General features: G+C 42.9%; 1 protein-coding gene across 3 annotated transcripts; it reads left to right on the top strand.

The window, feature by feature from the left end:
- The first annotated feature begins 1,101 nt into the window (after positions 1–1,101).
- ppox (protoporphyrinogen oxidase) lies at positions 1,102–24,262 on the top strand. Of its 3 annotated transcripts, none has more exons than XM_060900517.1 (14): positions 1,102–1,242; positions 3,100–3,159; positions 3,603–3,698; positions 7,858–7,968; positions 8,457–8,572; positions 8,665–8,797; positions 10,422–10,566; positions 11,896–12,089; positions 12,357–12,420; positions 12,498–12,616; positions 12,801–12,914; positions 17,875–18,024; positions 22,149–22,191; positions 23,964–24,262. In XM_060900517.1, exons 3-14 carry the CDS (start codon positions 3,612–3,614, stop codon positions 24,095–24,097), a joined length of 1,410 nt encoding a protein of 469 aa, XP_060756500.1. In that variant the 5' UTR covers positions 1,102–1,242; positions 3,100–3,159; positions 3,603–3,611; the 3' UTR covers positions 24,098–24,262. The 3 variants fall into 3 exon arrangements, with proteins under 3 accessions (XP_060756500.1, XP_060756499.1, XP_060756498.1); XM_060900516.1 differs by having other exon boundaries at positions 1,104–1,238; positions 7,858–7,992; XM_060900515.1 differs by having other exon boundaries at positions 1,104–1,242; positions 7,858–7,992.
- Positions 24,263–25,036: the final 774 nt, after the last annotated feature.

Raw genomic sequence — 25,036 nt, 5'->3', positions numbered from 1 at the left:
TTGAAGCATTAATATTAACTTGTGCAATTGCAATGCCTTGATTTTAATGAGGTTAGTACACAGTCATAGCCATGAATGCAATGGTACTAATAATTGGCATAATAATTTATTTCGGTGTTTCGGTTTTCGGCCTTGGTTTCTTCATTTTCAGTTTTCAGTTTCGACCAAGAATTTTCATTTTGGTGCATCCCTAATTTATCTTATTCTCATTATCTGTAGCCGCTTTATCCTGTTCTACAGGGTCGCAGGCGAGCTGGAGCCTATCCCAGCTGACTACGGGCGAAAGGCGGGGTTCACCCTGGACAAGTCGCCAGGTCATCACAGGGCTGACACATAGACACAGACAACCATTCACACTCACATTCACACTACTGTTTTTGAACTGTTATTTATAGTTTTAGAACCTGTACAGTTCTTTGATTGGGAACCCTTAGACATTCTCTAGACAAGAGTGTTCAGAATGTTTTGCTGTCAGAAATTCAGGTTTCCACTGAATCCTGAACTGAAAACTTTTAAGAAGCTTAATTTAAAAAATAAATAACTAAAATAAAACTAAACACTTAGGCTCCAGATGGAAGTGGCGCAAATTTGATATTTATTGATTTATTTTTTGCCTTAAAGTGACACAGATCTGATGTTTTCAGGTCTGTGTGGACATAGAAATCGGATCATTTCAAAGATCAGATGTATCAAATTCTCTCACACACATACATCGTTTGTCATTTTACTGAGAAACTGGAGAATGAGAAGTCCTCTGTCCTGAAGATTTTTCTGAACTCAACATTTTGACTGTTATAAAGTGCTCACACTAGGGAGGTTTTTTTTCCATAAATGTTAAATAACAATGTCACTGCATCACAGATTATACGTTTTTTGTTCAACAGCAGCACTGTGGTCAGAATAAAACACTAAGGGTTTCATTAAAACCTGCAACAACAACAACACAAAAGTTAAACACGTCTGAATACAAACTTCCAACAGAAGAAACACAAGAAAACTCAGAACTGTTGGAGTCGTGTTTCCTCCAAACCGGCAGGTGGCGCTGAAGCACAATCACCGCTCACATACAACTGAGGGGAAAAAGTGTTGTTGCTCAAACGAAACCCAAATCACTCTTTTCTGCTTACAAGTGCACTGTGTAGTGTGTGAAATAAGACATATTGCGGCCTATGTAGTGCACTTGATGGAGTGTTTCGTGATGCGGTTTGAGACGCAGCGCTGCAGTGACCAGTTTAAAAGCAAGTACGAGCGCTTTTCTTTTTCTCTTCGTCAGCTGAGTAAAGATAATTATTAAACTCTGTAATTGTGTAGTAAAGCCTGAATAGATGTTTATGAAAAGAAGCTAAACGTCCAGAAATTTTGCTAAAGCTGGCAGTTTCTTCTTCGTATATCAGAATCGCTTTAACTGACTCACACACACGTTTCAGCTAATTAGCATATTCAGTACTTTAAAATGATTTACACACAGCGCTGCTGAGTTCTGGACTCTGATTGGTCAGCAGGTGTTGATTAATGTTCTGTAACAGCAGCTCTGACAGTAGTGTAGGTTTATATTCATGCTCTCGGTTTAATAGGGGATGGTTTCTCTATTAGGGTTGCCACCATTCAGAAATGAAAATAAGGCACGCCCACCACGGCTCCTGGGGGCCATGACCACCCCGGGCCCGACTCCCATGGGGTGGGGGGCCCGCAGCAGTGGTGTGTTTTATTTTGTAGGTGTTTTTAGTAAAGGGGTGATCAAGAAAGCAATTACTCATACTTAAAGCTTGAAATGCTTTATTGCCGATGCTGTAAAAATGTATAATGTACAGGTGGGCAACAATGAACTTTTAAAATATAATCTAAATATATTGAGAACTTAATATCACTGTAAATGTAAGTGCATAACTGTTCTTGGTGTAGGGACTGTCTTTGTGAACCTTGGGGACATTTTTACTGAGAGAGGAAAAAAAGAGAACAAAAACACAACAAACATGTATGTCTGCTTATTCATCTCATCTCATTATCTGTAGCCGCTTTATCCTGTTCTACAGGGTCGCAGGCAAGCTGGATCCTATCCCAGCTGACTACGGGCGAAAGGCCGGGTACACCCTGGACAAGTCGCCAGGTCATCACAGGGCTGACACATAGACACAGACAACCATTCACACTCACATTCACACCTACGCTCAATTTAGAGTCACCAGTTAACCTAACCTGCATGTCTTTGGACTGTGGGGGAAACCGGAGCACCCGGAGGAAACCCACGCGGACACGGGGAGAACATGCAAACTCCGCACAGAAAGGCCCTCGCCGGCCCCGGGGCTCGAACCCAGGACCTTCTTGCTGTGAGGCGACAGTGCGAACCACTACACCACCGTACCATGACGTGTCTCTATTAAAGCGTAAATTGTAATTGTTAGTAAATTGCTGTGGTGTAAGAGGAACTAGAAAAGCACTCGGAGAGCGCAGACCTCCGCCAAGAATCCTTTAAAAAAATCCGGGATCCAGAAGGTGATCCGGCTCACCACCAAAATTTAATGGATTGTTACTTGTGCCCAGTTACACCTCTGGAAAAAAATTTCAGAGCAATCCGTTCATCACTTTTTCCGTAATGTTGCTAACAGACAAACCAACAAACCAACGCTACCGAAAACATAACCTCCTTGGCGGAGGTAATAAAACACTTTGGGTTGTGCTGTTATAGGAAAATAATCAACTTCAGTGTTCAGTATGTGAAGGTTGAGGGACTCTGGTGACTTCTTGTTTTTTGGCTGAATTGTTCCTTTCACACATGTGGAAGTTGTATTTCTTTATTGTGGACTCGTCCTTTTGTTAGTCAATGTGTTGAACCTGATAAAGACAAAGCTGCTTCGTTATCACACTCCACCCTGACACACACACACTCGCACACACACTCACTCGCTCGCGCACACACTCACTCGCACACACACTCACTCGCTCGCACACACACTCGCTCGCACACACACTCACTCACTCGCACACACACTCACTCGCACACACACTCACTCACTCGCACACACACTCACTCGCACACTCTTCAACCCTCCAGCAGAGAAACTTTTGTATAAAACCTCATGAAATTGTCTCTTTGTTCAGGTGAAGACTTTTCAGGCTGGAGGTTTTTGCTTTTACACTGATTTATGACTACAAACAAAGGTAAGATCATTTATTAATTATATAAATTAAAATGATCTTAATTTATTAATTACTTTTACATTAAAAGCATCATGGACATTTTTGGCATTTATATCACACTTAAACTAGATGGAGAAAATGAAGTGCAGTTTGAAGTTCTCTACAATATGTTAATATAGCCACTCATTTTTTGAACCTCTTTGATTTGCCAAGACACATTTACTATTTTATTTATTTATTTACTGTTTACTGTCTTTTTATCATTTTTGCACTGCGGCTATGAGGCTGAACTTCACAGCCAACAGTTTTATTTTGTAACGCAGTAGATTTTCGGTGGAAATCTCTCAGTGATGCACTTTTCACAGCATCTGTTGTGGGATTTGACTTTCACTGACACATACGTAAATCTAAATAACTGTTTGATGCCCTTGTTGTGTCGTGTGTTGATGGTGTGTATGTATAAGTGTGTGTGAATGCAGAAGTGTGTGGCTGTTCTCGGAGGGGGGATCGGTGGTCTTTCAGCCTGCTATTACCTCAGCAAGAGCTCCCATGTCTCCAAGGTAAACTATTATTATTATTATTATTATTATTATTATTAAAGGCGGCAGGCATGGACACGAGGTCCACTGGGTTGGCATCCAGCGCCTTGCCTGTGCTCTGACTGTGGTGGGACTTAGGTTTGATAGGGCCCCGTCAGGAGGGCTAGAGTGCTTGCAAGTGTACCGGTTGGCCTTGCACCTTAAACTCCTGGGACACAGCATGGTGCGCTTGACATCTTGGCAGCACGGGGTCTCTGTTTAGTTCTTTTTGGACACCAGTCAGTTCATGCCTATGTCCTTAGGCTTAAGACTTTTGAGTCAAGGACTAAGGGAGTAAACCCTGGAAGAAAATCTGGCGTTGGGCAGCAGTGAGTCACTGGTACTGCTGACAGAGGAACTTTTTACAAGTCAATTGCAATGCACTGGATTGTTCATGATGCTTGAGTGGAAGAGGGTTCACCCCAGTGCTCCAGCAACTGCAGGGCAGTTGACCTGTTTCCCAGCTGCTGAGCCACAGCTCCCTGTTGGATCAGGAACAGAGCAACCCAGAGGGTGCCTTCTATTCCAGTGCAAGATAGAAGACACCTTAAATCATCCTGCACAGGCAACTAATGTTTCCCTTACTTGTCAAAAGTCTCATGGCAATAGTGTGAAGGTGACATCAGCAGGCTTGAGAAGCTGGAAGCAGATCGCTGAAAGCACTGCACAGGAGTGGTCTGAGAGTGATGTTCATGTACCTTCTGAGAGCAGCAGAGGCATAAGGTCCCTCCCATATGTCCAGGCAGCCCTATTCAGGGACGCCCTGCCTTCCCCAAAACGGGGAAGCCCCTGGAAAAGGTGGGGTAAACAAGGCCTGCTCACCCTCGCTGGCTACCCACAGTCAGCGGGGTCTCCGTTCAAGTGGGCAAAAAACACAATGCAAATCAAACAAGATAATCTCTGGAAGCTGGAATGTCTGAACTCTTTTTGATGCTGAATACAGACCAGCAAGGCAAACTGCACTTGTTGCAAAAGAGCTGTCAAGATATAACACAAGCATTGCTGCACTATCTAAAGCGAGGCTGCAAGGCTCACGACAACTCAAGGAGAAGGACTTCAAATTTTTCTGGTCTGGAGTCACAGATCCAGCCAAAAAAGGAACCTCAGGAGGGGGATTCGCAATCAACAGCAACATTGCATGCAAACTCACTGACTTACCTAAGGCCATATCTGAGAGACTTATGTCTGTCAGAGTTCCTCTTTCAAACAATAGTCATACACCAATTTTCAGTGCATATGCCCCAACACTACCCTCTCCTGATGTTGAGAAGGACCAGTTCTATCACACACTTCATACAGTCTTGAGAACTGTCCCTGCAAATGACAAACTGATACTTCTCAGGGATTTCAATGCAAGAGTAGGCAGTGATTATACATCTTGGGACAAAGTGTTGGGGAAATTTGGAAGAGGCAACTTCAACACAAATGGTGAACGACTTCTCTCGTTATGCGTGGAGCATCAACTTGCCATTACCAACACTTTCTTCAACATGCCAGACAGATGGTACTACTCATGGACGCACCCACGGTCCAAACGCTGGCACTTGCTGGACTGTCATCACACGTCAAGCTGATATATCAGAGGTGCATATTACCTGCTCAGTGAGAGGAGCTGGCTGCTCAACTAACCACATCCTGATCCGATCCAAGTTCAACATCAGAATTCATATCCTCAGGCAAAGGGTAGCCCCACAGATCACCAAAAGACTGAATGTAGTCAGCCTTGTCTTAGACCAAAATAAGGCATCTACAAGAAGCTATGGCTCAAGCTCTCAAACTACTGATAAACTCAGCATGGGTACAACCGAAGAACGCTGGATAGCTTTCAAGAACACCGTCTGCAGTACTGCAAGTGAAGTTCTTGGTCATCCAACCAGAAAGCATGCTGACTGGTTTGACGAAAATCACTCGGAAATCGAGAATCTTCTTGAAGAATCTTGCATAGCACGTAATGCCAAATTACAGGAGCCTACATCCAATGCTGCAAAACAAAGATACAAATAAGCTAAAGCCAATCTGCAAAAAAACTCTGTGCGATGGGAGACAACTGGTGTCTACACAAAGCCAAAGTAGCCCAATGTCTGTTTGACCGTAATGACATGCATGGGTATTACTCAGAGATCGAGCAAATGCTTGGTCCTAAATCGAGCAGTTCATGCCCCATTTTCAGTGCTGATGGACTGACACTACTAACACAGCAAAGTGAAATCCTCTCCAGATGGGGGGAGTACTTCAGTACCCTTCTCAACAGGCCTTCCACCATTGAACAAGACACTTTAGAATTGATCCAGCAAAGACCTATCCTTAGTGAGTTGGACGATCCTCCAACAGAAGGAGAAATAGAATGTGCCATATCCAAGATGGCCAACAGAAAGGCTCCAGGTCCAGATGGCATCAAGGCTGAAATTTTTAAACAAGGTGGGAAGAAACTACTTCAGCCCCTGCTCAATTTAATGTGTAAAAATTCATTTACACATTTCTGGGAAACAAGAGATTCCACAAGATTTCAAGGATGCAGTAATTGTCACTATTTTCAAGAAGGGCAACAGACATGACTGTGGCAACTATCGAGGTATTGCACTCCTCTCCATAGCAGGCAAGGTCCTTGCAAAAGTCATGACAAACAGACTGAAGACGTTGGTTAACACCATTGTCCCAGAAGCACAGTGTGGTTTCAGGGCTGGTAGGAGCACTGCTGACATGGTATTCGCTCTCTGACAGCTGCAAGAGAAGGCTATTGAACAGAGTCGCCCCCTCTACATAGTTTTTGTGCATTTCTTGAAAGCCTTTGACAGTGTTAGACGTGATGAGCTCTGGAAACTATTGTCTAAATACGGCTGCTTGGAGAAATTCATTAGCATCGTTAGAAGTTTCCATGATGGCATGAATGCCCAAGTTTCGATAGGTGGTTGGCTCATGGTGTCAAACAAGGCTGCGTATTCGCCCCACAACTATTCATCTTATTTCTCTCAGCCATCACTGAAATCACATCTAAGGATACAACAGGTGGCGTGTACATTACATCGAGAAGTGATGGCAGTCTCTTTGGTTTCTGATCTTAAGTCTTTTCAGATCAAACAGACCACGTGTTCATCAGGGAACTACTTAACACTGATGCCACACTAGTATCCCACACAGCTGAAGACCTACAAAAGATACTTAGTGACCTTTCTTTTTGTCCTTTCTTTCTACAGCCAAGGCTCTCAGCCTCTCTGTGAATACCTCCAAGACAGAAGTGATGTTTCAACCTCCATCTGGTGTTGAACATCAAGACCCAAACATCTCTCTCAATGGAACTGTGTAGAGCACTTCAAATATCTTGGCAGCACAATATCAAGCAATGCCACAATGGAGCAGGAACTCACCAATCATATCCATGCCGCATCCAGTGCTTTCGGCAGACTCAGTGATGGAGTACGGAGAGGACGTGGCATCAGGTTATCAACCAAATGTGTTGTCTACAAGACTGTACTGCTACCATGTCTACTGTACCCTGTAGAAACGTACATTCTGTATCAGAAGCACATCAAAAAGTTATTTCGAACTCCGATGAGGCACTTGAGGTACGTTTTGGGCATTGACTGGAGCGATCCTGTTACTAACAGTGATGTCCTCTGGCTCTCTGGAATGCCAAGCGTTGAGGCAACACTCCTTGCCATGCAGTTGCGATGGGTAGGACATGTGTATAGGATGCCTGCAGAAAGACTCCCCAAGAAAATCCTGTATTGGGGGAAACTCTGCACAGGAAAGAGAAGTGTCGGCCGTCCAAAACTACATTACAAAGATTTGTATAAAGAGGCATCTGAAAAATCCCAACATGGATGTGGACAGATGGGGAAAATATTGCAGCACAGAGACGTAAGTGATGTGCTGCAGTTCACCAAGCAAAGAATACAGCGGAGTCAAAAAGGGCTGAAAGTGCAGATAATAAGCGTCAGAGAAGACACAAACAAAAGTTCTCTCTGTACTCATGCCAGTTTTAAATGCCGTTTCTGTGGGAGACCTTGGCATGCCAGGATGGGCTTATTCTCTCGCAAACATGCCCGCCAAAACAAGTAGACGAGCTTGCGTTAGTGGCCATACTCGTACCGAGTGGCGGTTGTTGTTTTTTCACTGTGTCATTCCCTGTGTGCTCCTGCAGGTGGTGCTGCTGGAGGCGACGGGGAGGTTTGGAGGGTGGATAAACACTACTCGTAGGGAGGATGGAGCTGTATTTGAACACGGCCCCAGAGGAATCCGGCCGGCCGGAGCGGTGGGGAGAAACACACTAAACATGGTATTATTATAGCTGTGTGTGTGTGTGTGTGTGTGTGTGTATACACAGAATGCGAGAGAGAGACTGTTGAATGTATCTCTTGAAGAGATCTCTGTTTTCTTATCCAAAAAGAAGTGCTCATGAGGCTCAACTGTCATTTCTAGCTCAGCCCAAAACTGTCATTAACCATGCCCTTTTATTTCTCACCAAATAATTCCTACTAAACTCATTTATCATCAGGAGAAATGTTAGATATCAGGGTCATCTGAACTTTTAAGAATGATAGAACACTATTCCCAAAAATAGTTAGTTGAGATGCATCCTGAAACAGAAGTTTGCCTCCTTTCACATGGAAATGGGGGTGGGGTTAAAACTGTACTGCAGCCAGACACTAGAGGGCCTCAGACATTTTGGCTTCATCATTAAACCCCAGTTACGACGTCCGCTCATATACATGGCCACTGGTTCTGCCGTGTCTCCCTCAGCTGTCGGATTTGGGTCTGGAGCGTGAGATCCTGCCGGTTCCTCATGATCACGTGGCCTCCAAGAACCGGTTCCTATATGTGAATGGAGAGTTACATAAACTGCCCTCCAGCCTCAGGTTTGATTTCATTACACATTTACACACAAAGCACTCTCGAGTACATGATGATGATGATGATGATGAGGGATGATTTTCCTCCTCTCTCTCAGTGGAGTGGTAAAAACTCTGCCTCCGTTTTCCCGTCCCCTCATCCTCAGCGTGATGAAGGAGGTCCTGGTGAGGAAGGGGAAGCAGGAGGACGAATCCGTGCACTCGTTCTTTTCCAGGAGATTCGGCTTTGAGGTGAGCCTCGTGTTCCAGTTCAGTGTAAAACGCACCCTTCCTCACTTCACTGAACACCCTTAAGAGCATTTAATTGTACACTAATAAAATAGTGTTGAACTATAAATGTTTACATGTTCTTAAACTGGTCTATGAACATCACCTATAGATAGTTTTCACTGACATCACGGCATTCCGGGGAACGCCCTCCAGCCGCCATCTTGTGTGGCTAACAAAACGGACTATCGCTATTACCGGCTACGTTCTCTCGGACGAATTTATAAAGTTATATAGTCAGCTTTCTAAAATAAAGATCAATGTCGGCAAAATCAAGCAAACAGAAGTATATAGATACATTAGACGACATCTCACGACAACGGTATGCAGCCAAACTGGCCTTGATTGGGGGAATTGACCCCTACGAAGTGGACAAAGATGCATTTTCAAGTGACTATGCAGGGCTGCCATCCATATCGTACCCTGATATTGTGAACTATTTCGTGAATAGTAAAAGCGCCTACACACTTGACGACCTCAAAGCATACAAGTCGCTGGAGTCGTACAATTATTTTGTCTGTGGCTGGGTCCGTGAAGTCCACCATATAAAAACAAGTGACAGTCGTGCCCTAATTACAGCCAAGGTATGTAAACATTGGAATTTTAGAGCTCTCAACACTGCATATAAATATGTGTGTGTGTATAATATCGAGTTGATTTAAGACAAATTTTACATCCATTAGTGGTATTACAGTACCATCAGTTCCAGTTAGGCATTCTCCAGAGATTGTTTACACGATGTTTTGGTTTCCAAAAACAAACTTAAACACAGTTGATTGTTTATTTAAACAACTTACCACTTATAAAATGACCGGAGCAGACTTTGCTGTGTTTGGAAGGCTGATAATCCTTGCGGTTGATTCTCGCAAGCCATAGATTTCTCCTTTGTATGCTGAGTTTCTTTGTTTGCTCGCCTTTGTGCTCCCGTACAGTGGGAATTCCATAAAAGCTCCGCTTGACGTCATCATCTGACCTATTACGGCAGCCGTGAATACAACAGGTGTGCACCATTGCTAGCTTTAAATAGCCTGCTTGGGTTCTTTTGAAGACTTTGTACTCGCGCGTTACAATGTGTGCTCAGTCACCCGTACGGTAAGCTTGACCCACAAGATGGCCGCCACTAGGGAATCCCCGACTCTGTGACGTCATGTGAAAACCATCTATACCTTTACTCTCCTTAACAATTACCCCCATGAATAATGAATATGCATGAGTATGCAAAGTAGGAAACGCCCCTAAACAGTCAGTGTTGTTTTAGATTTATGTCCTCATTTTCTGACTGACTTATCTCACAGAAGGCAAATCTGTCAATGTTTGTGTTACCATGGCAACCATCATCCCTACATCACTAATGTTAGTAACGTTAGTTAGTTTTGCGGGTAAAAATTTCCAAGCAACGTGCTGTCAACCTCAAATCTGTGACATGATTGGTGCAAAGATGTGATTACTAGTTTAGTGACATCAGAGATCATGTAGTCACGCCCACAAATAAGGCTGAGAAAGTCCTGAGAGACTGGGGTAAATATGATTTTAGCACAACTGCTGCAGTCTAACACTGGTGTGTGTGTGTGTGTGTGTGTGCACGCAGTTAGCAGACATAGCGATCGACTGTCTGTGTCGTGGCGTGTTTGCGGGAGACAGCAGGCAGCTGAGTGTGCGCTCGTGTTTCCCGCCGCTTTACAGAGCCGAACAGGATTGGGGCTCTGTCCTGCTGGGTCTGATCGCCGGAGGAGGTGATGTTTATTATAATTACATCATTAATTAATAATGTTAATGCAATCCCCTTAGTGCATGTGGACCTAACAATGAATGAAAGAACCCGGACTGTGTGACAGTGTTTTGTTGTGATTATGAATGCAATTAATTTCATTAGGAATTTAATGACCTAATAGATTGAGCATGTGTACAGTAATGAGTGTATAGTGTTATAGAGTAAACATTAAGAGTCCTTTCAATACAGAAGATGAGCTTTATATCGTGCTTAAGCAGAGAAAATCCCAAGGAGACATAAATGTGCACTATATACGCTCACTACAGAGTGTAGATAACGGTATCATGGACCCGACATAGAGCAGAACTACACTTGATTCTGATAGAACTGGATCAGCACCTTTACAGCACAAAGGTAAGGAAGGAGGTGTACATGTGGAAAGAAAGAATGAAGGAAGTATAATTAAGGGAGGAAGGAAATAAGTAAATAAGATGGGAGGGATGATGAGGATAAGGATGGACAAAAGGGTGTGAGGAAGAACAGGAGGATAGTGGGACATACGCAAGGAAAATCTGTACAGAAGGAAGGATGCCGTTAGAAGTATGTACATAAAAATATTAATGAGGAAGGACATAAGGTAAGAGGTACAAGTAAATACATAAGGAAGATAGGAAGGAAGTATAAATAAGCGAGGGAGGAAGTAAGGATGAAAGGAAGTAAAGAAGGAAGCCTAAATAAGGACGTTAGAAATTTGAACTAATTGAATATGTAAATATTATGGAAATGTGAATAGAATTTGCAGAGTGAAACTGTTTTTGTTTTGACACTTATTGAATATTTAAGTTATTCCATGAAATCAAGTCATACATGAGCTGAGAGCCGACGAGGCGCGTAGCACCGAGATTGAGTGGGATAACCGTTCCTCTTCTTTAGGGTTTGTTTGGCGTTCGGCAAACCAACTTAAAGGTCCGTTACTGCCACCACCTGGGCTCAAGTGTGGAACAGGAGATATTGGGGGAGAAAAAAACAAGCAAAAAAAAATTCTTTTAGCCGTTTCTGTTTCTTTTAAATATTTGATCATTTTGGGTTTTTGTTTTTGAGTAGTTTTTTATTTCGTCCTCAGTTCAGCAACATGCTCTGCCATTTTGTTTTTCTCTATTCACGGTATATGAGCTGATATCCTAGTAGTAGAGTAGCCAATCAGAGCGCGCGATTGCTCATATCCAGTGACTGTGGATAGAATAATAAATTTTGATTAAAAGAGCTCACACACTGGAGTAAAAAAAAAAAACCAGATTAAACAGTGAGGCTGTGGTATAATAACCCACACTACACTGACACCGTGTTCCAGAGAAGGCGGGTCCAGACAGCACGTCAGCACTGGCACAGCGGGCAAAGGCGGAGTCGTGGTCACAGTGGTCTCTGAGGGATGGGATGCAGAGTCTCCCTGATGCCCTGCTGGAGGTGCTGAGGGGATGTGACCGAGTGGAGATCCATCACAGCGCCCCCGTCAGGACTCTGAGCTACACTGCGAGCGGCTGGGAGGTGAGACCTCACGGTGTGGTGCACTACGGAGAAGTAGAAATTAAAAAAGGGCACGGACGTGTTTAGTGAAGTGTCACTAAAGTCCTGGTGAGTGTGATTCGCAGCTTGTAACAGAGGGTAAGAACGAAGCAAGTTAGTTAAATCTCCTCTTAACCAAAGCCTGCTCAGGAAACCATGGCAACCAGGAGTGAACTTAGTAAACACTCTGGGTGATGTGTGTCTGAAAGAGATCGCTGTAATGTTTATTTCTGATCATTTATTGAACAGATTAAACAGGAGGACGGAGCAACAGTAAAAGCTGATCATGTGATTGCTGCTCTACCTGCCTCAGGTACGTACACACACACACACACACACACTACATTTATACTTTTGAACACACTTATTTCTGAATGTGTGTGTGTGTAGTGTTGGCCTCATTACTGCCCCCTGCTGCCAGCTCACTGTCTCATCAGCTGTGTGAAATACACACTGTGAGTGTTGGGCTGGTGAACCTGGAGTACGAGGGATCTGTGTTACCTGTAAAGGTACACACACACACACACACACACACACACACACACACGCGTGCGCATGCAAACATCATCAGAACTCGATGTGGTTTCATCTGCCACAGGGTTCAACACTTAGATGTTTTCTGCTCAATATGGAATGTTTGAGTGTGTGTGTGTGTGTGTGTGTGTGTGTGTGTGTGTGCATGATTTCTTATAGGGTTTTGGACACTTGGTCCCTTCCTCAGAGGACAGAGGTGTGTTAGGGGTCGTGTACGACTCTGTTCCATTTCCACAACACAACCGAAGAGGAGAACCCACAACCAGACTGACAGTGAGACACACACACACACACACACACACACACACACACACACACACACACACACACACACTTCTCAGTGACCTCAGCACCCTCTTAGTGTGATTTTGTAACTGTTATATAAACTGTTATAAAAGGTATTGATTTACTACAAACATCCAGAAAACAAGAACACACACAGTTGCTGAGCAAATGTTTCAGTACACATTTGGTTCTAAAGTGTAATTGTAACAACGCACACACTCGTTTTTCATATTTTTATGCTAAACTGTTGCCTTTATTGGAAATGTAGTCAATCGTCTGAGGTCTGTTTGTTCCTGTGAGGCTGATGTCACTAACAAGTACTGAAAATGCAAAGCTTCCAGTTTTGCACGTTACACTAAACGCGTGTGCGCTGCAGTTTCCCCAGATGATGTAGAGTTATGCAGCATCTCAGACAGACTGGCTGATGTGTTTTCTGACTACAAATGACGTTATGTATAAACACAGACATGAGCACAAAGGGGCGTTATAGAGATTCAATTCTGGGCCAAAATTTGGGTCACTTTAAGGTTTTATAACTCTGTGTTTTGTAAGCTCTGATGGGATGAAAAACAGGAGAAGCTGAAACACAAAGGACTGAAGTGCGCACACACACACACACACACACACACACACACACACACACACACACACACCCCTTCCATTTTTGTAACAGCAGAAAGCATGTTATGTGAGTTCTGTTGTATAACAGCCTCTCCTTCTCTCTCTCTCTCTCTCTCTCTCTCTCTCTCTCTCTCCATTAAGAACACCATGAACAGGGTGAAAATATCCTGCAGCTCTCCCCGGAGCAGTAAATCCTTAAATTATTCACCTGTCCTCCTGTTAAATCATGATGAATATAACAGGGACATGTCCGCCTTTTTGTCCTTCCACTGTGAGACGAAAGCAGACATTTTTTGTTCATGGTTTAATTCACAACTTTGTTTACATCCCGATGAGGTAAAGCAGGGAAGTCTGCAGAATAAAGACACCCAACATACCCCAACTTTCAGATTTTATCATCAACGTGTCTCTCTGGTGATTATAGTTTCTGTGGGCGTGGTTATGGACAGGGCGTTGTTACAGAAACCAATGAACAATCACGGTTTCTAATTTGTATTTTTTATTTCTGTTAAAACTAATAATAACATAAAACTCATACTACAGTCACTGCCAGGCTAGCATTATCAACTAATGCAGGGGTTTTCAAAGTGTGGGAGAGTCAGCCCCGCCCCCCTCAGAGAGCAAATAAACAACAGCGCCCCCCCCCACCACAATTTTTGTTGTTGCTATACTTAATGTTCCATTCGTATTTTTAAAAAATGGTTGTTGTACACATTTTTATTTTTTTTAAACACATTTTAAACATCTGTGCTTTTTTTTTTTAAATACATATTGTTTTACACATTTTAAACATCTCATAGCATCGTTAGCTAGCACCTCTTGGCAGACAACACACTGTGGCAGTGGAGCATCTTCAGATCCAGTCCATGAAAATCCAAACTTTAAATAATCGTGGTCGTACACTACCGTTCAAAAGTTTGGGGTCACTTTGAAATGTCCTTATTTTTGAAAGAAAAGCACTGTTCTTTTCAATGAAGATCACTTTAAACTAATCAGAAATCCACTCTATACATTGCTAATGTGGTAAATGACTATTCTAGCTGCAAATGTCTGGTTTTTGGTGCAATATCTCCATAGGTGTATAGAGGCCCATTTCCAGCAACTCTCACTCCAGTGTTCTAATGGTACAATGTGTTTGCTCATTGCCTCAGAAGGCTAATGGATGATTAGAAAACCCTTGTACAATCATGTTAGCACAGCTGAAAACAGTTGAGCTCTTTAGAGAAGCTATAAAACTGACCTTCCTTTGAGCAGATTGAGTTTCTGGAGCATCACATTTGTGGGGTCGATTAAATGCTCAAAATGGCCAGAAAAATGTCTCGACTATATTTTCTATTCATTTTACAACTTATGGTGGGAAATAAAAGTGTGACTTTTCATGGAAAACACAAAATTGTCTGGGTGACCCCAAACTTTTGAACGGTAGTGTACTTCCTTCTTTTTTTGCTTGGCCCAGACTCTGTCTCCTCACTCACTGTAGCTTTAGGTACTAAAAATCAATCCATTTTGTCTCTGGCAAAGGCTAGCTGAAGTTCGCTAAATGTCCGCAATAGTAACTTATTCTGGTTTATTATTCCTCACGGTGCCCCCCCCCCCCCCCCCCCAGAAGAACTCTGGCGCCCCCTAGGGGAGGCGCGCCCCACACTTTGAAAAGCCCTGAACTAATGTAACCTAAAAGGGATTGTGGGTGTGTCTGAGTCCATATATGGACATTAGGGCAACACTAAGTGGATGTATCTTGTGCAGATATGGAATTGGGAATGTGGGCGTGTCTTTGACTTCATATTTGGACATGAGTTTGGAGTTCACTGGGCTTGTCTTTAAAGCAGATATGCAGAGCCTTTATTTTAAATAAGTTTCTGAGTGGATAGTATCTCCATCCTTGACTCTTGTATGCTGCATAAATGGGAATAAAAATATATATTTTTGAGAGTTAAATCAACCGCAGAGTTGTGATTGGCGCTGCCCCGCTGAGCCAGCCAGCCCTGAGTGCGTGACGTCACAGCGGGAACCGGTTTTAAGGCCGAGGCCTTTTACAGCTATAGACCAAAGTCATATAAATAAACATTTATGGTGAAAGTAAGAAATAGCGTTACCGACTCGCTCAACTAAGACTGATTTGACTTCACTGATTGTGGGTTGACTCTCATAAAGGATGGGTGTCAGGGCGGCACGGTGGTGTAGTGGTTAGCACGATCGCCTCACAGCAAGAAGGTTCCGGTTTGAACCCAGCGGCCGGCGAGGGCCTTTCTGTGTGGAGTTTGCATGTTCTCCCCGTGTCTGCGTGGGTTTCCTCCGGGTGCTCCGGTTTCCCCCACAGTCCAAAGACATGCAGTTAGGTTGATGTGGGGCGGCCTTGGGCTGAGGTGCCCTTGAGCGAGGTACCGAACCCCTGACTGCTCCCCGGGCGCTCTGGTGTGGCTGCCCACTGCTCTGGGTGTGTGTGTGGGTGTGTGTGTGTGGGTGTTCACTGCTTCAGATGGGTTAAATGCAGAGGATGAATTTCACTGTGCTTGAAGTGTGCATGTGATGAATAAAAAAGGTTTCGGTGTTATAACTTCTGCAACATACATGTACATGCATGCATTTTCACTGATAAAACGTAAAAGGCTAATTAAATAATCAGATGAACTGAGACAATCACATTCTGAAGCAAATTAAATAATCTCATACCGCTAACTTAAACACACAATACAAGTTACATGGATTAATCTAAATGCAGGGAAACAACGTGTTTTGTATCCAAATGAGAGTCGGAGCTTACCCGTCTGTGCTCTCACTTCTTGAAGGCTGATTGTTTTGAAACTATCTGACTTTCAGTTGTTCATTCAGTTCTCCGTTCATTCACTGCTTCCACATAAGGGCGAGATGGCAGCGATATCTAGTGAAGAAATCAGACGGCTGCTCCACTCATTCTCTCCATACTGAGTACTCCGCGATTACTGCTCGGCTCAGGCAATTTACTAAAACATGGGACAGAACGGAACATCACGATTTTAGCAACAATCGCGGGGAGGTCCCTGCTCGAACAATGTCACGTCCCAGGTTTTACCAACAACCCTCGGCTCACACTCAGGAAGAACTGGTGCAACTGAACTTGCTTTCCTTTAAAAATAATAATAATAAATGCTTTCCTTTTCTTGTAGTTTCCTTTAATTCTTGGTACTGCACCGTCTTTCAGTCCGGGCTTATAGCCAACGCTCCTCAACAGATCAGAGGTCTCGTACGAGTCTTCAGTAAAATGTGCAGAGCAGAGGAGAGACCACTTCGTAGGCGCCCAATGTGCCCGTGAACTTCTCGCAAAACGCATCCAAATCTTTGCAGTTTGAACATTCTTGGGCCATGAATGCAACACAAATCCACCTTCTGTCATGTTGCTGCACCCGCCAGCAACACAGCTACATGTCATGGCTATAAATTAGCTCTAAATGGAGGATCGGAGCTGCCGTCAGCTCTGTGTTTTAGTCTAGCGGAAATGGCGATGAGACTGATAGACTTCCTGCTGTCACGTTACAGACGTTAAGGTCATTCACTCAGACTGCGACCTATATGAATAATTTTAATTGTAAAAATTACTATATTAGATTTATTGTTAATGCTTAAAACTATTCCTGTGCCATTCTTGAGGTCTCATTACGTTTATAAACGAAAGTGAGGCGATGGCTCTGCGTATCTGCTTTAAGGCCATTGTGGGTGTGTCTTTGAGACCAGAATTGAAATATGTGTATGTCTTTAATTCCACTGATGGAAATTAGAGCAGCACTGAGTGGGCGTCTCTTTTTACTACAAATATGGCATACCGCAATGAGTGGCTGTGTCTTTGAGGCCATAACTGGAAATATGGATGTGTTTTTGAGTCGATATATGGAAATTTGATTGAGATGAGCCCTAAGTAGGCATTTCTTTAAGGCCATAAATAGGAATGTTGGCATGTCTGTGAGTCCATATTATAGAAATGAAAAGTGGGTGTGGTTTTGAAGCCATAATTGAAAATATGGGTGTGTCTTTGAGTCTGTATAAGAACATGAGTTCTGGTCTGAGTAGGCGTGTCTTTGAATCCATATCTGGAAACTAGAACTGTTTTGTTTTTTTTGTTGTTTAAAAAAAAAAAGCTGTCTCTCAAGTATAACACTTTTTCAGAATGTTTATGATCTACATCTATATGTCTTGTATTGTGGTGTATTTTATAACTGATGATCAGCCCAGAGAGAGAGAGAGAGAGAGAGAGAGATGACGCAGACTCTGCGAGGTTCGATGCACTTTATACTGATGTTAATTTGTGTGTGTGTTTTGTTATTTTATTTATTTATTTATTTATTTATTTGAGGTGATGTTGGGAGGTGCTTGGTTTGAAGAGACATTAGGTCCTCCAGGTGAGGTGGAGGATCGAGTGCTGTTGGATCAAGCATTCCGGGCTGTGAGGTTGCACCTGAACATTACATCATCACCTGTGTGGAGTAAAGCTGCTGTACTGAAGGTGAGTGTGTGCCTGCTGGTTCTGTCACACACACGTAGCGATTACAGCCCTAGCATAAAACGCGCGCGCAGTTTTATCTGAAAATGTTCATGCATGAATCTGAAGTTCAAGTTTCAGAACTAATTTAACCCAAATAATTTCATTTCCTCAAAAACATCCATCCATTATCTGTAGCCGCTTTATCCTGTTCTACAGGGTCACAGGCGAGCTGGATCCTATCCCAGCTGACTACGGGCGAAAGGCGGGGTTCACCCTGGACAAGTCGCCAGGTCATCACAGGGCTGACACATAGACACAGACAACCATTCACACTCACATTCACACCTACGCTCAATTTAGAGTCACCAGTTAACCTAACCTGCATGTCTTTGGACTGTGGGGGAAACCGGAGCACCCGGAGGAAACCCACGCGGACACGGGGAGAACATGCAAACTCCACACAGAAAGGCCCTCGCCGGCCACGGGGCTCGAACCCGGACCTTCTTGCTGTGAGGTAACAGTTTTAACCACTATACCACCATGCCGCCCTCCTCAAAAACACTTCAGTAAAAATCAGATTTGTAGTTCCTGTTCCAGCCACCAGGTGTCCTCAGCTGTGTTTCCACATTCGTGCCCGTCCCTGGTACTCAGTATTCCACTCAGTGCAATCACAGGCAGATCGAGCCACACACTCGACTCGTGTGAAGCTCTGCAGATGGCTGGAGACTGTCCACACATGCAGCTTCATGACCTTTTGACCTCATTTCATTTACAATTTTTTACAATTCTCATGGGATACTGTGACCAGTTTCCACTGGTAACTTGCAGCTTTAATGCAGCAGTATGTAATGTTTCAAGTCCCCTACTGATGTCCCCTTACTCCCAACCTGCCCTCATGCCCTTTTGTTTGAACTACTTATGCCATGTGAGTTTCCTTTTATAGAATGTGGGTGGAGCTGAACAGTAGCCAGATGAATCACTTGGCAATGATGCTTGGTAATATTTCTTGAAAAAAATGGCAGACTGCATCTTTTAAGTTCGCTGATCGTAACACTCCTCGCTGTTCTTAACGAAACACTGTAGCACAATTAATCTCTGCACGTTTATCATTCCTCTGTCCTCTGGAACGTTCGCAGTTCAGAGAGCTGCTCTCCACAGAGACTTTTAATTGGACAATGAGTCATTGCATGATTGTCTGAAATCAATCTCGTCTCATCTCCCTGGTGAGAAAATTAAAATTCAGGCGGCATAATTACTGCCGATTAAATCGTCATCATAAATATTATCTTGTCATTACTGTTTTACCTCTCACCAGCACCGTGTTACCTCTTACCGTCACCGTTTTAACTCTCGTCATCGCCCTTTTACCGCTTATCATTATATTTTTACAGTTGAGCCAGTTTGCATTTATATGTCTCGTTTGTGTTTGGTCAGAGTGAAGAATTCCCCAGCACTGTGATATACAGTGGTGCTTGAAAGTTTGTGAACCCTTTAGAATTTTCTATATTTCTGCATAAATATGACCTAAAACATCATCAGATTTTCACACAAGTCCTAAAAGTAGATAAAGAGAACCCAGTTAAACAAATGAGACAAAAATATCATACTTGGTCATTTATTTATTGAGGAAAATGATCCAATATTACATATCTGTGAGTGGCAAAAGTATGTGAACCTCTAGGATTAGCAGTTAATTTGAAGGTGAAATTAGAGTCAGGTGTTTTCAATCAATGGGATGACAATCAGGTGTGAGTGGGCACCCTGTTTTATTTAAAGAACAGGGATCTATCAAAGTCTGATCTTCACAACACATGTTTGTGGAAGTGTCTCATGGCATGAACAAAGGAGATTTCTGAGGACCTCAGAAAAAGCGTTGTTGATGCTCATCAGGCTGGAAAAGGTGACAAAAGAGTTTGGACTCCACCAATCCACAGTCAGACAGATTATGTACAAATGGAGGAAATTCAAGGCCATTGTTACCCTCCCCAGGAGTGGTCGACCAACAAAGATCACTCCAAGAGCAAGGCGTGTAATAGTCGGCGAGGTCACAAAGGACCCCAGGGTAACTTCTAAGCAACTGAAGGCCTCTCTCACATTGGCTAATGTGAATGTTCATGAGTCCACCATCAGGAGAACACTGAACAACAATGGCGTGCATGGCAGGGTTGCAAGGAGAAAGCCACTGCTCTCCAAAAAGAACATTGCTGCTCATCTGCAGTTTGCTAAAGATCACATGGATAAGCCAGAAGGCTATTGGAAAAATGTTTTGTGGACAGATGAGACCAAAATAGAACTTTTTGGTTTAAATGAGAAGCGTTATGTTTGGAGAAAGGAAAACACTGCATTCCAGCATAAGAACCTTATCCCATCTGTGAAACATGGTGGTGGTAGTATCATGGTTTGGGCCTGTTTTGCTGCATCTGGGCCAGGACGGCTTGCCATCATTGATGGAACAATGAATTCTGAATTATACCAGCGAATTCTAAAGGAAAATGTCAGGACATGTGTCCATGAACTGAATCTCAAGAGAAGGTGGGTCATGCAGCAAGACAACGACCCTAAGCACACAAGTCATTCTACCAAAGAATGGTTAAAGAAGAATATAGTTAAAGTTTGGAATGGCCAAGTCAAAGTCCTGACCTTAATCCAATGGAAATGTTGTGGAAGGACCTGAAGCGAGCAGTTCATGTGAGGAAACCCACCAACATCCCAGAGTTGAAGCTGTTCTGTACGGAGGAACGGGCTAAAATTCCTCCAAGCCGGTGTGCAGGACTGATCAACAGTTACCGCAAACGTTTAGTTGCAGTTATTGCTGCACAAGAGGGTCACACCAGATACTGAAAGCAAAGGTTCACATACTTTTGTCACTCACAGATATGTAATATTGGATAATTTTCCTCAATAAATAAATGACCAAGTATGATATTTTTGTCTCATTTGTTTAACTGGGTTCTCTTTATCTACTTTTAGGACTTGTGTGAAAATCTGATGATGTTTTAGGTCATATTTATACAGAAATATCAAAAATTCTAAAGGGTTCACAAACTTTCAAGCACCACTATAAAACACACTTTTTATATTCCAGCACTGCTGAGTTCTGGACTCTGATTGGTCAGAAGGTGTTGATTAATTCTCTAGAACAGCAGCTCTGACAGTAGCGCAGGGTTATATTAATGCTCTTGGTCTAATATGGTATTGTTTCTATAGTAACAGCTCATTCACAAGGGCGTGTCCAGCAGACGCTCCACTGATAGAGATTAAATAAAATTGTTGATGTGGTGAAGTTTTATTAAAGTAAGGAGATGTTTCTGTATCATCTCTGGAAGGAGTCTCAGTACCCGGACCCTTCTTCTACGCAGCCATGATGCTGTAATTGATGCAGTATGTGGTTTGGCATTGTCATGTTGGAAAATGCAAGAATGGTCCGGGTACTGAACTGGCCAGCCTGCAGTCCAGATCTTTCACCCATAGAAAACATTTGGCGCATCATAAAACAGAAGATACGACAAAAAAGACCTAAGACAGTTGAGCAACTAGAATCCTACATTAGACGAGAATGGGTTAACATTCCTATCCCTAAACTTGAGCAACTTGTCTCCTCAGTCCCCAGACGTTTACAGACTGTTGTAAAGAGAAAAGGGACTCTGGAAGGAGTCTCCAGTGTGAGTGCTGTGTAACAGTCAGAGGTGAACCTGGAATTTCCAACATCCTCAGGACAGAGGAGTTTATGCTTCTTTCAAGCTGCAATTTTTTTCGTCTTATTAATTTCAGAAGAGAGAATAAAACTGAGAGCCGCTCTAATGTAAGTGACAACAGGAAGTAAAGTGTATATGGCTGTACTGTATGGCTGATGATTGGCTCAAGCTTGTACAGAAACTGTGCTGAAAACAGCGAAGGCGCTCGAGTGTGTGTGCTTGATGTAGAACGACAGGAAGCTGCTCTCAGTGAGGATTTAAAGTGGAACATGAGTCACCATGTTACTGTTGCGTGAGTTTGTCCTGATTCAGTCTCGTCTTCCTGCTGAGAATTTGCTTTTGTCAGGCTTTCAGGAATTGACATGTAGTTTATTGTTCAATTGTGCGTGTGCGTGCATGCGTGTGTGTGTGTGTGTGTGTGTGTGTGTGTGTGTGTGTGTGTTTTCTCAGAACTGCATTCCACAGTACCACCTGGAACACTGGAAGCGACTCGGTGAGATGATTTATGGTGTTATTTTATTAAACTCCTCTATCCTCACTGTATAAATCAACATACACAATATACAACCCCGGTTCCAAAAAAGTTGGGACAAAGTACAAATTGTAAATAAAAACGGAATGCAATAATTTACAAATCTCAAAAACTGATATTGTATTCACAATAGAACATAGACAACATATCAAGAATCGAAAGTGAGACATTTTGAAATTTCATGCCAAATATTGGCTCATTTGAAATTTCATGACAGCAACACATCTCAAAAAAGTTGGGACAGGGGCAATAAGAGGCTGGAAAAGTTAAAGGTACAAAAAAGGAACAGCTGGAGGACCAAATTGCAACTCATTAGGTCAATTGGCAATAGGTCATTAACATGACTGGGTATAAAAAGAGCATCTTGGAGTGGCAGCGGCTCTCAGAAGTAAAGATGGGAAGAGGATCACCAATCCCCCTAATTCTGCACCGACAAATAGTGGAGCAATATCAGAAAGGAGTTCGACAGTGTAAAATTGCAAAGAGTTTGAACATATCATCATCTACAGTGCATAATATCATCAAAAGATTCAGAGAATCTGGAAGAATCTCTGTGCGTAAGGGTCAAGGCCGCAAAACCATACTGGGTGCCCGTGATCTTCGGGCGCTTAGACGGCACTGCATCACATACAGGCATGCTTCTGTATTGGAAATCACAAAATGGGCTCAGGAATATTTCCAGAGAACATTATCTGTGAACACAATTCACCGTGCCATCCGCCGTTGCCAGCTAAAACTCTATAGTTCAAAGAAGAAGCCGTATCTAAACATGATCCAGAAGCGCAGACGTCTTCTCTGGGCCAAGGCTCATTTAAAATGGACTGTGGCAAAGTGGAAAACTGTTCTGTGGTCAGACGAATCAAAATTTGAAGTTCTTTATGGAAATCAGGGACACCGTGTCATTCGGACTAAAGAGGAGAAGGACGACCCGAGTTGTTATCAGCGCTCAGTTCAGAAGCCTGCATCTCTGATGGTATGGGGTTGCATTAGTGCGTGTGGCATGGGCAGCTTACACATCTGGAAAGACACCATCAATGCTGAAAGGTATATCCAGGTTCTAGAGCAACATATGCTCCCATCCAGACGACGTCTCTTTCAGGGAAGACCTTGCATTTTCCAACATGACAATGCCAAACCACATACTGCATCAATTACAGCATCATGGCTGCGTAGAAGAAGGGTCCGGGTACTGAACTGGCCAGCCTGCAGTCCAGATCTTTCACCCATAGAAAACATTTGGCGCATCATAAAATGGAAGATACGACAAAAAAGACCTGAGACAGTTGAGCAACTAGAATCCTACATTAGACAAGAATGGGTTAACATTCCTATCCCTAAACTTGAGCAACTTGTCTCCTCAGTCCCCAGACGTTTACAGACTGTTGTAAAGAGAAAAGGGGATGTCTCACAGTGGGAAACATGGCCTTGTCCCAACTTTTTTGAGATGTGGTGTTGTCGTGAAATTTAAAATCACCTAATTTTTCTCTTTAAATGATACATTTTCTCAGTTTAAACATTTGATATGTCATCTATGTTCTATTCTGAATAAAATATGGAATTTTGAAACTTCCACATCATTGCATTCCGTTTTTATTTACAATTTGTACTTTGTCCCAACTTTTTTGGAATCGGGGTTGTAGACATGTACAGCATCACAGACACGTCACCTACATAAACCCTCTGTCCATGTCTCCTACACATGATGATGATGATGATGATTGTCGTCCTTTCAGAGGTGATGAGGCAGTATATCAGCGATCACGCTCTTCCACTCACGCTGGCTGGAGCCTCATTCAACGGTGTTTCTGTGAATGATGTCATATTTAGTGGACGGACAGCAGCAGAGGGGCTTGTGGGAAAACTGTGAAATGTAATAAATTGATGAATAACCTGTGTTTCAGTAACACTGTAGAACCTGCACTGGGCTTCAGGTGTTTCCTTCCTGATAAATGTCGAAGCTTCAGATCAGAAGAACGTCAATCATTCAGCTATTTTCATGAATGAAATATTGTCTAATAAAGCTATACCTGAACATGGTGTAATCCTGAATTCATGTCCATCAGTGAGAATGGTGACAGTGTGTGATGATCAGTTTATTAACAAACGGTCCAGTGAGTTCACGGTCATTATAAATTTACATTAACTAGACTGATGGTTTTGGATTATGGTTTTGGTGAGTTATCAGGATCAGAGTTAAGGGTTTAGACTATGTGTTTAGAGTTCTATGTTAGGATTAATATTAATTAGTTTACAAAGAATTTGGGATTTAGAGTTAAGGTCTTAGGGACATGGGTTAGGTGTCAGGGTATAAGCATGAGGATTACGTGTTTAAGGGTCTAAAGGGTAAGGTTTAAGGGCTGGGTTTTAACTGTCAGGATGAGGACTAAGGATTTTAGGGCTAGGGTTTTGGAATTGAAGAGTTGTGGTATAAGGGTTGGTGTTTAAATGTTAGTGTATGAGGAAGAGGGCGGATAGCACTTCCACCTGCATGTGTTCTGTTACACTGCCCTGTGTTTGAGAAGTTGCAGGTGATTGGTTTGTGGGTGGCAGTTGGACAGGACCAAATTATGGACAAAATGGGGGGGAAATTAGAGTTTAGGGGTAATAAATGTACACTCTTGGAATATTCTTCAAGTCCCCCTTAAGGTTCTTAAAACTCATGTTTAAATTCGAACCCTTAAGCCCTTTACTAAACCCCTGAACCGTTTCCAATGAATCTTCCGGAACAATCTTCCTTGTACCGTATAATTTCCCAGCTGTGATTTTGCTCACTCTGATATCCGACACACAAAGTGTTTGAGTATTC

The sequence above is a fragment of the Neoarius graeffei genome, chromosome 19 (genome assembly GCF_027579695.1).
Source record: "Neoarius graeffei isolate fNeoGra1 chromosome 19, fNeoGra1.pri, whole genome shotgun sequence".
NCBI lineage: Eukaryota > Metazoa > Chordata > Actinopteri > Siluriformes > Ariidae > Neoarius > Neoarius graeffei.
Note: the sequence above shows the minus strand (reverse complement) of the source record. Positions and strands in the feature narration are given on the sequence as shown.